Raw genomic sequence first — 12703 nt, 5'->3', positions numbered from 1 at the left:
GGAAAATGCACGAATGTGAGTTTTAGTTTTATATACATTGTCAGACACCTGCCTCCCAGGAACTATACAGTCCCAATGGGGTACTGCACCAAGCAGGATTCACAGTGTTTTCCTTTTTATAAGGCCCAAAATTGTTTTAGTTATGCAGTAGTTAACTACACAGAAAATGAAGGGGAAAAAGTAATTTAACTACTTGAATCACTCTGCAAATATGAATTTAGTTGGTCCGTGTAGAGTAAACGATAAGTATTTAAATCTTATTAATAATTTGCTGCCTCAAAATATTTTTGCGCACACCAAATTTTTTAAATTTGCATATTGCATATAAGTGGTAAAATACATTTAATTTATAGTCTTAATTTTTCTACTTATATTTTGTGATATCTTATTCGTACTTCCACTTCTTGTACCTCTGCACTACCATTCCCCTTATGCTCAGCTGGTGTCTAAATTTGAATTTCTCCTACGGGATCAATACAGGTACATAATTATCTTATCTTTATCTTCATCGATATCATCGGACAATCCTCCCTACCCCTCACACAACACTTGGACAAGCTAAAGCGCAGCTTCAGCAACAGACCTCAAACTCCATCTGCCTCTTGTCCAGATCCACAATTACAGAACTGGACTAAATCTACCTGTGGAACATACACCTTCAATATAATATGTGTATGATATTGTACTAGAAAGGCGCATACAAGTACAGGTCATTTTACCGATGTGATATGTGTTTGAATGTAAACCTACTGATATTATATATGCATATTTGATATAATATATTAGTTATTATTATATTATTATTATATTCATTATTACTATTGATTATTATTATATATAACAATTATGAATATATATATATTGATATATATATAAGCCAGATATTATCTAGTTGCTATGTATATCTTCTTTGTATAGTCCAAGTATTTTACATATTATGACATACTGCCTATACTATATCATAATCCTCCTGTATATATATGTGATAGTATACAGGAGATATGATATATATGTGTGTGTACATATTATATACTATATGTGTACTTTATATTACATTATGTTATGCTGCACAACTTGTGCACAGGCTGAAACACTATGAACAACATGTTTTTGGCATTATATCAATATTAAGTGTTTAATATCAATATCTGTGTATACATTGTACAATCTGTTTTCAGCATCATATTATATATACATTGTTATTAATATTATCATTTTTTATACTGTTATTAACAACATTTTATTGTATTTAAATGTACCCTGGATACTATGAACGACCCAAATTTATTCGGAGAAATTATAAAGTCTTCTTGCCTATCTGTCTTCTATCTATTATCTATCTATCTATTACTCTATCTATCTAATCTATCTATCTATTCCTCCTCGTTATAATAACAGAAAAATGTAAAATGATACTCTTCCAGAAGAAGCCTATCTATGTCTTTCCTATTGACAAAATAAGATTATTGTGCAAGTTATTTTAAATATATATATTTTAAAGTGTTTTCCTCAGACAGTTTACTACAAGTCCAATAAGAGGGAGGGTCGTTGAGGCTGCAGGTCTGCTGAGTGGATTTTGAGGTTCTGAGTCGAGTTCTCATTTTAACCACAGACGATCTTTGACCGTAAAGGCAGCAACAAGAAGACATGGCGGACACAACAACCAAACGCGAAGCCGACAGTGTTGGTTCGGATGAAGTGTCTCAGAAAGCCAAGAGGGCGAAGTCAGACAGTGAAAACGGCCGCGGAGAGGTCGGAAAGGAGCCTGAAAACATTCTGTGCGGCTTCAAAACGTCCGACGTCCTGAGTGATTCTGCGCGGGAGAAAACCATCTTCATCCGCGGGAAGGTAACGGTTGTTGTGGCTAACGAGTTAACTTCACTCCGCTGTTGGACGGTGTTTAACTACCTGAAGCTGCGCTGGTGGAGTTAGGAGCCATTATCTGCAAAGGGAAAGTCTCTTTTTATTGTTTTATTCATTCAAAGTGGTGCGAGTAGTTGTCGGGAGGAAATGTGTAATATTTACTTCCGGTTTGATATTTCAAAATAAGAGTCGGCGTGATAGTGCTTTGTTGTAAAAAATGTGTTGGATGGAAATGAGTGGTAAAAAGGACTGTTGTGTGTTTATTGTTTGTTTTTTTGTTAATGATTATCACATGCAGACGACGGAGTCCGTGAGGTTTTAAAAAGTGTAAAATCCCATCTTTGAATTTTAGCCCTTAAAATGTCTTAAATATGGTTTTAACAGGTGTTGGATTAATTTAGTTGACATATAAAGCTGCATATTTCAGTCTCACTAAATATGTTTTTGGTTAAAATAAGTAAATATAATGGATTGCATAAGCTGTAACAACTACAAAACAGTATCTACAAGAAACCGGTCTTAAATTGTATTCATAATGTTCTTAATTTAACCTGTTGAAACCCGCTGAAACCCTGACGAAACTCTTGAACGTGTCCCCACCAGCTCGCCGATCAGGAGGCTGTGGTCATCCTGGAGAAGACTCCCATCAGAGAGGACACCCTGGCTGAGCTTTTCAGCGGCTCCACGCTGAAGCTGGAGATGAGGAACGACATCTACAGCACATATCGGTTACAGGCGCCCCCCCATCTCAATGGTACTGTCAGGAAAAAGCTAAATCCAGCAGCCACTTTGGCCAGCTAAAGAGCAGTGTGTTTGTGTTCTGCAGAGATCAAGACCACAGTGGTGTGTCCAGCTACAGAGAAGCATGTAAAGAAATACCAGCGTCAGGAGAGTTTCCTGGTGGAGGAGACGGAGGAGGACTATCAGTCCATCACTCGGCCCTACGTTGAGAAGCAGAGTTTCAGCGTGAAGGTCAGCCTTAATTTGCTCGTCTGCATTATAATGTGTACTTGTGAATGTACGACATTATCTGTGGATGAACTTAACATCACTTTGAACCCCCCCTCCCCCTCCCAGTGGGTACACAACATCCTGGAGAAGAAGGCAGAGGCCGACAGGATCGTTTATGAAGATCCAGACCCCAAGGTTGGCTTTGTCCTCCTCCCAGATTTCAAATGGGACCAGAAACAGGTGAGAGAAGCAGAAACCAGATCAAGACTGGAAACACATAAAATATATGTTAGTGTTGTGACTGATACTCTCAGGACTAGAACCCTTTCTCCTGGTACAAGAAAGAACTTCATATCAAACTCAACCGAATCTTTTAATAGGCTTAATATGTAAGAAGATGAGATGATTTTCTGTAAATACAAATAAATTCTACTCTATTTGAACTGTTATTTATAGGCTGTGGTTGAATTAATGTTAGAGGAAAACAGCCAAGCACGGCACGAAAGCACGCAAACAGTGTCCAATATACACTTGATCATTAAACAAGGAGGAATATAACTGGGGTTAAATGTGTCAATACAAGGCCTACAGTGTCCTTGAAAAGGTCCTGGAAAATGATTTCTTAAAAAAGACTATCCCTATCAGATAGAACAGGGTTAGTGTGAGCCATACTTTAAGATCCTTAGGCCATTGGACTTACAGTTTCACAATATCTGTCTTCTTCTTTCAGGTTGACGATTTATACCTGATCGCCATCGCACATCTGCGAGACATCAGGAGTCTCCGAGACCTGACGTCAGAGCATCTGCCGCTGCTGCAGAACATCTTCCAGAAAGGGAAGGTGAGGTTACAAAATACATTCTGTCATTAACGTAACTTTCAGTGTTGTAATCGTCGTCTTCAGTCAATTCAATAACCATGCCTGCTTCCTTATGATTCAGGAGGCCATCCTGCAGCGCTACGACCTTCCAGCCAGTAAACTGAGAGTCTACCTGCACTACCAGCCGTCCTACTACCACCTCCACGTCCACTTCACCAAGCTGGGCTACGAGGCGCCGGGCTGCGGCGTGGAGCGGGCCCACCTCCTCGCAGACGTCATCCAAAACCTCCAGTCTGATCCCGAATACTACAAAACCCGGACGCTGTACTTCCCCCTGAGGGCAGACGACGGGCTGCTCGGCAAGTTCAAGGAGGCAGGGAGGCTGTAAATCACCCCCCCCTCGGTAGATTCCCGTCCGAACTGTGTCCGACTGATTTCAATTATCTGTTTTGTGTTATTTTTTTATCGGTTTGGTTGAGAAATGGTTGTTTCTGTGTCAGCTAGCCTATTAGTTAGGTTTACACATTAGATACGAATGTTTTCTCCCAGTGTCATTTTCCCTCAACTCAAGTTTATAATGTCGCATAAAAATAGTAATTATCTAATTATTGGAGTGTTTTACACTTCAACTGATTAATAATCATGTTTTATACGTATTTGGATACATTTTTATAATCACATTTCATATTATTCCTGCTTTCATTTTAAGAAAAGGAGAGAATATAACCAATGGAAAAATTAATGTTTTAATGTTTTTCATACGTTTTCTGTTTCTGAATGTTGCTGATTGAATTAAATGGTCGTTTTTTTTACTCAGCCTGTTAATGTTGTCACTTGTTATGAATGTGAGACAGTTAAGTCTTGAGTAGACACTTACTTTACTTTTAACCTGATACAACAGATTTTAATCACATCTCATGGTTGTGAAAGTAAAAGTAATGGATATGTGACTTAAGGGTCCAGTGTGTAACATTAAGGAGGATCTATTGGCAGAGTATAATATTCATAGGTATGTTTTCTTTAGTGTATAATCACCTGAATATAGGAATCATTGTTTCATTCCCAGATCATCAAATACAGATGCAAAGGGTGTTCAGTTTAAATATGTATATACTTTATTTAATCAGGAAGTCACATTGAGATCTGAGTACAATACATTACAATAATTTATATATATATATTAATACACATTCATAGAAACAACAGTGTGACAAATTCTAAATAAATACATTAAAAATATCCTTGAAACAATAAAATAAATACAAGCTTATTATATAAAATCAATAAAACCTCAAATCAATATCGGTGTGTAGCTTTATTGTGCAATATCTGAAGGCTGTCTTTCCAAGATCATTAATCCCTGCAGGGACATATCGATCACAGGAGTGACGATAAATAAGGTGGTCATTTTAGAAGTAGCCCTTTAAAGGCGATAAAAGTTCTGATCTCATCGGACAGAGAGGGAGGGCTAGTCCACCTTCTGATTCAATGACAGGTGACATATTGGTTGTAAATCATAAATAAAGAGCTGAGTGATACACAACATCTACATGTTTAAGATTAGAGGAAGTCTTTAAATAACATCACCATAATCCAGTGCAAAGAGAAAGGACCTGTTCCTATTCAAAAAGCTCCGCTGCAGCCTTAATTTGTGATTTAAATTGGTTTTAAAAGTAAGTTTGTCATCAATCCAGATGCAGAAGTATTTATAACGAGGAACTTTCTCATCAGTGTATCATTTAAAGTGCAGCTCTAAAGGTTTATTATCCTCAGCAATGTGATGCAGTATGTGCCCACTAGATGGCAGCGTTCATCCTAAAAGGGTCCAATTTGTTTTCTACTGTGCAACTATCTTAATGCAAAAACACAACTCCAGCCTTTAGAGTATACTGGGGGGGTTTGTGCTGTGTGTCCCCCCCCTTTACAGGAAGAGAGCAAACAGTATGTTAGCTGCTATACATTTTACATGTTGTGTAAACACAAGGCTATCATTTCCAACCAAACTATATTTAACCAGTCAGCTTACATAGCTTTGGTGCTGATGTACCATGTTTAGTTGGATTGATAGCCACAACGCCAGAGGTCACACACACACACACACACACACACACACTCCTCCTGCACAGTCTGAGAAACACATAAACTGTGATCGAGCTGCTTTTTAACATGTATGTTTGTATATATGTGATATATGAACTGTGCAGGTAAAGTGTTGTTTTTAAACTGAGCTGATACAGGATCAAATTGTTTGTTAATATGAAAACTTCTCGCAGCGGACATCATTTTCTTATCTGATCTGAAGTCAGTTTGGGCGGTGCTCCGCTTTGTACTTAAGGTGCCTTCAGTTGTTCCTCGGAATAATGTAAACTAATTAACAGCACCCAAACCTGTGAGGGAATAAAATGATTATCTAATTTTATAATTATTATATTAAACATTTTAGTGTTAAGAAGCTACAACTTATTAAAATTCAGAGTAATAAAACACGATACAGAGAGCACATAGCCTATATTTAAAATGGTAAAAAGTAAATAATTAAACATTTAAACTTTTTAAAGTGTCAGTGGGTTCTTAAAGAGAATTTGAAGGGGATTAATGGATTATAAAATCAATTAATTTTTTACTTTAATAGCCACTAATTGTTTTATGACCAGATTATATAGGCCTAGTTGGAGTTTTTTAGGTTTTTGATTGTTTACTGCATCTGCAACAGTCGAATATGTCAAATTACACTCTTTTTTGTTTAGTTTTGGGGGGTTTATGCCCATGGTATCTATTTATTTATGTTTTTTATGTATATCTTTATGTATTTGAATAAGTATAATGTACAAAAAAAAACAGCCTTTATTTTAGTGAATCTCCCCCCCAAAAAAATGCAACAGAAACAACAATTTTACGATTAACATTTAATTGATTCAGAGCCACAAGTGAAGCAGCAACTCACTCAGATACAACTTTCTTTCTTGCTGTTATTTTGGACAATCAGATCCCAAAAAAGATGAAACACACTGTGTACTGCACTCTGTCCAACAGAAAGTTAGTTTAGGGATAGTATTTACATTTATAATTTACACAGTTTTATGCTTTCATGAACCTATCCTTAGTAATAAGCCTAAAGCTAAACAGCGACTAAAAGTAATGCCTTTTTATGCAGACCACAGATGCTTTAATGATCTGTAAATCGCCGTTTTCCTTCATTTTTCTTAGTGCCTCCTACATTCCGAGCCGCCCCTGAACGCAGCGCTGTAGAGCAGAGGACGCCAGGGCACGACTGAGACAAATAATCCAATCATTAGTCCACTAACAGCGCTGATGTCTTGGTTTCAGTCTCTGAGGGATGACTTCACTCTGAGGCCGTTTGAGATACAGCACACACAGTAAGTGTTGATCAGCTGGACAGCTCACACAACAACTTCAGCTGGAGTTGGTAGTTCACTGGACTGCGGGGAATTGTGATGTTTGATCGATCTGCGGTGGATTCGGTGTCCCGCAGTGCTTTGCTTTTTGTTTGTGCATCGGCTCAAGTTGTGTTGTGAGTGTTTGAGATCAGGGTTTCACTGGCAGCACTGGGGCTGATGTAGGTGGGCTGTGATTACTCTGAGGAGCTCTTGGAAGTGTAATTGTGAGTTTTTAAAGGTTTTATTTAGACCCTGGCTGTGATGTTCCCACTGAGAACTGCATTTTGTGCTATGATATATGATGATATTTATTGACTTTCCATAAATGTTCTGTGTTTAATCAGTGTAAAACGTTGGCTGAACTGAAAGTTGTGTTGTGGCTAATTAGAACAAACCTTTGCCAGCAAAATAATGAAGTCTACTCACATACAAACAAGAGTTTTTCACTACATTATCCAATCCCCACATAACTGATTTAGGTCAGATTAGAGGTGACTACTTTTTCTCATTTATTCTGTATGAATTTGGGTCATTAAGATGTGTTTTTGGTTGTAATTTGTGCCACAAGTAGGTTTGTGTTGAACTGTTTTAAATTGGCTGATCTGTCAATGGGACCCTGGTTATAATCCACAGCTGTTCTTAATGTGTTATGTTCCCCTGTAGTAGTTCACTGCTTGCACACATTTCCTCACAACTTACTGTAAAAAGCTCGACTGTTTAACAGCTCTAATGCAGATTTACCCTATTTCTTTTCATTTTAGAATACATTTAAAGTCATATTCTGCTGTTTTCACCGTACTGTAACACTGTGACGTCATACACACACACACACACACACACACACTCTCTCTCCCTCGGTATTGACCGTGTGTGTATGAGCTCAGTGTTTGGTGGAGGCAGGTCAAGGATGGTCCAGATTAAACAGTTATCTTTCACTGTGTGGGAACCTCTGTAATCCTGAACACAGACCGATTCAGAATAGAATCGTGTTGTCTGTCAGCGTGAGAGGATGAATGGCTCTATTGATCTGGGCCCTTGATGATCTGATCCTCATGTGGCTGCACTGTAGAGAAATGTCTGACTGTGATGCGCCTTTAAACGACAATGAAGCAGACCCCCCCCCCCCTTTTTTTAAAGCCTCCACGGCCCTGATGAATGATGTTAGACTAGACTTTTGCAGTAAATCGAGTTAGCATTATCACACTGGACGAGGATACGTGAGCTTAAGGGCATCAGCGCAGGTAATCTGACTGAGGAGCTTGATAAATATGCTTGTGTGTGTGTGTGTGTGTGGCCTGTCAACTGTCAGCCTTCCTGATTAGAGGGCTGATCAGGTCATCTGTCACCGGGTCATTGAACAAACCCTTTTACAGAGACGTCCTGTTTACTGTTCTCCTCTCTGTGAGGAAATCCTATCATGATAATTCACTGATACATAATTAGATCATTAGACATGCGGCGGCCGCTGCGTCCTGCTCGCTGTGTATTTGTTTGTGGTTTATTTTGTGCATTGTGTTGCCGACTGAGTGACAGCCGACTTTGAGACTACGAGTCTTGGACTATTTCCTGCTTTTATTAAAGGGACGCTGCACCAGTTTTACACATGAAAGTCAGAGTAGTTGTCATAGTACTACTCAACCTGGGAGCGAAGTTGTATAATGTCTTGTGTGGCTCTGTAGGATGTTTACCAGGCAGCATCAAAGAAAATGATGTTGTTGGTTGCATTTTGGGAAATGTAGGAGCCTCTGCTGCACAGATTTGTGACATTTTATTAAATAGTATTGGAAGTTTCTCCTATACTGCCTTAAATGTACACACACGTATCAAATCAGTACTCAGTATTAGCCGATAAGCAAAATTCAGGTATTGGGAAGGAAAAACTGCTATAACATCTCTAAAAAATCTGTCCCTTGTGAGTCTCGCAACTATGGAAGTGCAACCCGAAATCATTGTAGCGCCCCTTTAATAACAGGCTGACGTTAATTAGGACAGCTTGTAGATGTAGTTAGTCACAGCCCAGAAATCTAAGTAAAGAGAGAAAGTAAATGTCTCCCTCTAAAGGTGCGGTCACATTAGTCCTCTGTTTAACCACATTTATCACATGTCCGATATAGAGAACAAATGGGTATTGATCCGAGCGCTCACTGGAAACATGGTGGTGGTAATGCTGTAGTAAACATGATGGTGAAACATGCTGGAATAATAACTTCTTAGTGCATCAGTGTTTCTATGGCCGCTCTGTCGAAGTTGACCTCTGACCTGCGAGCCTGCCGCTCGACTTTGTCTGTCACGTTACCTCCCATTACAGTGAAAGGGAGACTGTAAAAACTTAAGTGTAATGTGACTGTACCTTTAGTGTGTGTTGAGGATAAAGATGATGAAGGCGTTTTTGACAGTGAGTGCAGATTCTTGTAGATAGTTTGTTTGATTTCCTGTGTGTGGGGAAGAATGTCCGCCAAAATACTGGTTCCTCTCTCATGCAGCCCCAGCTGATGATTTAGGCTGATAAGGTATTGTTACTTTATTTTACATAAATGGAGTGCGTTTGTGAGAATCTTTGCAGTATTTTTATTTGCTTCATCTTTGGTCAGAATACGCAGCAGTAGCCTGTTTATTCACAGAGATAATCAGCAGCGTTTGCTGCCCACAGACATCACCCAGAGAGGAGAGAAGAGGTAGTGTGTTCCTCATGCTTATCATCCTTTCAACTATTGTGTCCCTCTGCAGTATGTATGCTACAAAATACAGTTAAATACACTAAAGTAGTGGTATTGTACTGATTTTCAATGGCTGATTATGTTTGCTGCTGGATGCAGAAAAGTTATAGTACAGGGCTCAAAATTAACTTTTTCTCCACTTTCCCAAAACTCACAAGAGCACTAATATTGTTCCACAGCAGCCACACTGACAAGGCTGTCTGCAGATTTGTCTGAAGATATTTATCAGCCTCATGAGCACAGACATCAGATTGAAGACGAGTTATGACTGAAAAAGATTCCTTTTACTTAAAAATATAATTTGTTTATTAAATTATAGAATCCTTTTTTATTTCTGAGGTAGAAACTGTGCAAAACAATGCACATTTGATACACAATTGATACCACGATTCATATTTGGTAATGTGTTTCTGTCTTTTGTGTTTCATATTCTGTTTGTTCCTGCAGCATACTTAAGTTAGCATGCTCTTGTTTATCAATTTGTCAGATCAGAACTTAGCCTTAAGAAACAAATTCTCCATCTGCAGGTAAACAGCAACAGCACATCTGTTCTAAAACACCCAGACCTGATCACAAACTCACTGACCATCCACCACTGGAGCAACGAGATGCATCATTCGTGTGCTGACACTCTATAAAAGCTTCACTTTCAGGTTATTAGGTTGTCGTCATTCAGTTAAACCCTTTGAATCAAGTCCTTGTGTCCCTCCTGTTGCTTTGGCACACACGCGCGCACACACACACACACACTCAGAATAGGTGTATAGAGTTGAAGACGGCTGTTTTGTTTTTATCGCCCCATAAACTTCAGCTGGGACCTGAGATGGAGAGAAAGAAGAAGAGTTCTTAGCTTGTTGAGGGAGTGTGTTCTGTCTAAGATCTCACACACAACACACACACACACACACACACACACACGCACACCACCCAGTGCGGCAGGCTCAGGGCAGGAGTATGATTACAGGGCTATTTACATTACAACATAAAGCGAGAGAGAAAAAGGGGGCGAGAGATTGGCAAACGGAGAGAGAAAAGAGAGAGAGAGAAGATGGTTTCCAGATGTGAGGTGGAATTTGGAGAGCTAAAGCGACTCCCCTCCTCCTCCTCCTCCTTCTCCTTCTCCTCCTCCTTCTCCTCTGTACAGAGAGAGATCTGGATCAGCCTGTGCATGTTGTAATGGAGAGAATAGGAGACAGAGAGAAACCACAAAACAGAGGAGAGGGAAAAGGCGTTGCACTGCAGGGGTGAGTTAGAGGAACTCCAGCCAGCAGAAAGAAAAGATGTGATGGAGATGAGGAAGGGGATGGAAAGAATAAAGAAGAATGAGGAGAGGGAAGGAAAGCGGGGCCTCTCTGTCGACCACAAGTCCAGAAATCCAACTGGGGAGAATTCAGTCGGTGGAGGTTGTTTTAGTATCTGTGGGCAAAAAAAATCCAGCAAAACGAAACACTATTTTCCAAAATACCAAGCTTTATTCCCCAATCATCTTATCTGAGGTTGTCTCAGATGTCTTTGTACATAGCACATCAATTATAGGTCATGGTAAGACAGACATAAGCCCTGTGTGAAACAAAAGTAGTCCTCCTGCATTGGCAGAGCCAGGTTGTCGGCGAGCTCCGCCTAAAACCACACCATAGCCAGGCTTAAACCTTTACTCTAAACACACATTAAATCATGTGATTCATTAATAATATAAATAAGAGGTAACCAAAACATCACAGAAACCACATCACCCTGCTCAGAAAACATTTGCCTTCTGGAAGAATTCACAAGGACATTTTATTGTGAAAATCCTGCAAAGACTGTAGCAATACAAAAAACAACCGTTAACATAAAATCTGTAGCAGTGCGGAGACGCCATGGCTTCTTAATGTGTCAGTTTCTCCTGATACTGATTACTGTGCTCTCTAAAAACTCTTTCCTTTCTCATTATTCACTCCACAGTGTTGCAGACACCACAAAATATCGGCTGTTTCCCGCTTTTTTGCCATTGTGATTTCCGAGAGAGATTCCAGACAGTACACCCCCCTCGATGTCGGCGGGATTTTTAGCTGATCGTCATAGCGATGAAGTTGCGAGACATCATCGTCAATGCAACACAAACACAGGAGGTTACAGGTTATATCCACAACTTCTGACAATGGAAAATCAATAAATAACGGTTCCTAGAGAGTCGAGTCGAGCCCTACCACGCACTGAAAATAAGGCTGTTTAGGTTTAAAGTAAGTCTTTGTTTTTGTGAACCTGCAGTAGGCTAATAAAAGAGCAAAATTAAGAGTTGCCTAACACTCAAAACAGTCTAAAATATCTTTGTGAAACCGGCACTAGGACCTTAAACTGAAGCAGCTAAATGGAATTCAGCCATCACTGATTTTATTATTTATACTCGTGCTTTGCCAAAATTTCCATGGTCCATCCACAAAGGTTATTTAATCAGTCCTCTTGTCAGGACTGTGTACGTGTGGCCAGTAATTGACATCTCCATGATTCCAGAAGTTTTTTTGCAAAGCTAACAAGAGTGAGGATGACACCACTTACAGCTTTATTTGTATCAATGAGTTTAGTGAGCTCACGTAACTCGCAGCTCCACCCAACATCAACCTGAGCAGAGTTTTAAACACCTGTGTGTGTGTGTGTGTGTGTGTGTGTGTGTGTGTGTGTGTGTGTGCGGAGTATTGTGTTCACTAAAAACTATTTTAAAAAGATGATTGTAATGGGTTTTTTTTTATGGTTATGGTAAGTCACATGACGAACCGACTGTATATCAAGCAACCAGAAACAACTTGGCTGCACTTTTACTGGAATTCAGATTGCTCTGCACATGAAGTTAAAAGCTGTAGAAATAAATCCACTACTTCACCCAGATACACAAAAAATAATAATTATTGATAGGAGAGACCTCCACTTTGTCTTCCAGTTGGTGTCAATCTGTCTCACCCCCCCCCCCCCCCCCC

The 12703-nt window shown here is 39.4% G+C and overlaps 2 protein-coding genes across 2 annotated transcripts in view; both read left to right on the top strand.

Annotated features, from left to right (window-relative positions):
• Positions 1 to 1604: 1604 nt before the first annotated feature.
• On the top strand, positions 1605 to 4450 carry dcps (decapping enzyme, scavenger). Its single transcript, XM_035668707.1, has 6 exons — positions 1605 to 1848; positions 2467 to 2617; positions 2690 to 2835; positions 2941 to 3054; positions 3545 to 3655; positions 3756 to 4450. Exons 1-6 carry the CDS (start codon positions 1648 to 1650, stop codon positions 4020 to 4022), a joined length of 990 nt encoding a protein of 329 aa, XP_035524600.1. The 5' UTR covers positions 1605 to 1647; the 3' UTR covers positions 4023 to 4450.
• A 2445-nt stretch (positions 4451 to 6895) lies between these two features.
• Positions 6896 to 12703, top strand: part of zgc:66433 (uncharacterized protein LOC321250 homolog) — a 50431-nt gene continuing 44623 nt past the window's right edge. The window contains exon 1 of the mRNA XM_035669334.1: positions 6896 to 7011. Coding sequence (XP_035525227.1) covers positions 6947 to 7011 — 65 coding nt within the window. The 5' untranslated portion in view covers positions 6896 to 6946. The remainder of the gene's footprint in view (positions 7012 to 12703) is intronic.

Source organism: Morone saxatilis, unplaced genomic scaffold (genome assembly GCF_004916995.1).
Source record: "Morone saxatilis isolate NCDOM2014 unplaced genomic scaffold, NCSU_SB_2.0 Contig22, whole genome shotgun sequence".
NCBI lineage: Eukaryota > Metazoa > Chordata > Actinopteri > Moronidae > Morone > Morone saxatilis.
This window is presented reverse-complemented; position numbering and strand designations above follow the sequence as displayed.

Bases quoted from the DNA above. Each gene is read 5' to 3' on its own strand.
- dcps (XM_035668707.1), top strand. From the start codon at position 1,648: ATGGCGGACACAACAACCAAACGCGAAGCCGACAGTGTTGGTTCGGAT. The intron at 1,849-2,466 runs GTAACGGTTGTT...TGTCCCCACCAG, and splicing joins CCATCTTCATCCGCGGGAAG to CTCGCCGATCAGGAGGCTGT. The intron at 2,836-2,940 runs GTCAGCCTTAAT...TCCCCCTCCCAG, and splicing joins AGCAGAGTTTCAGCGTGAAG to TGGGTACACAACATCCTGGA.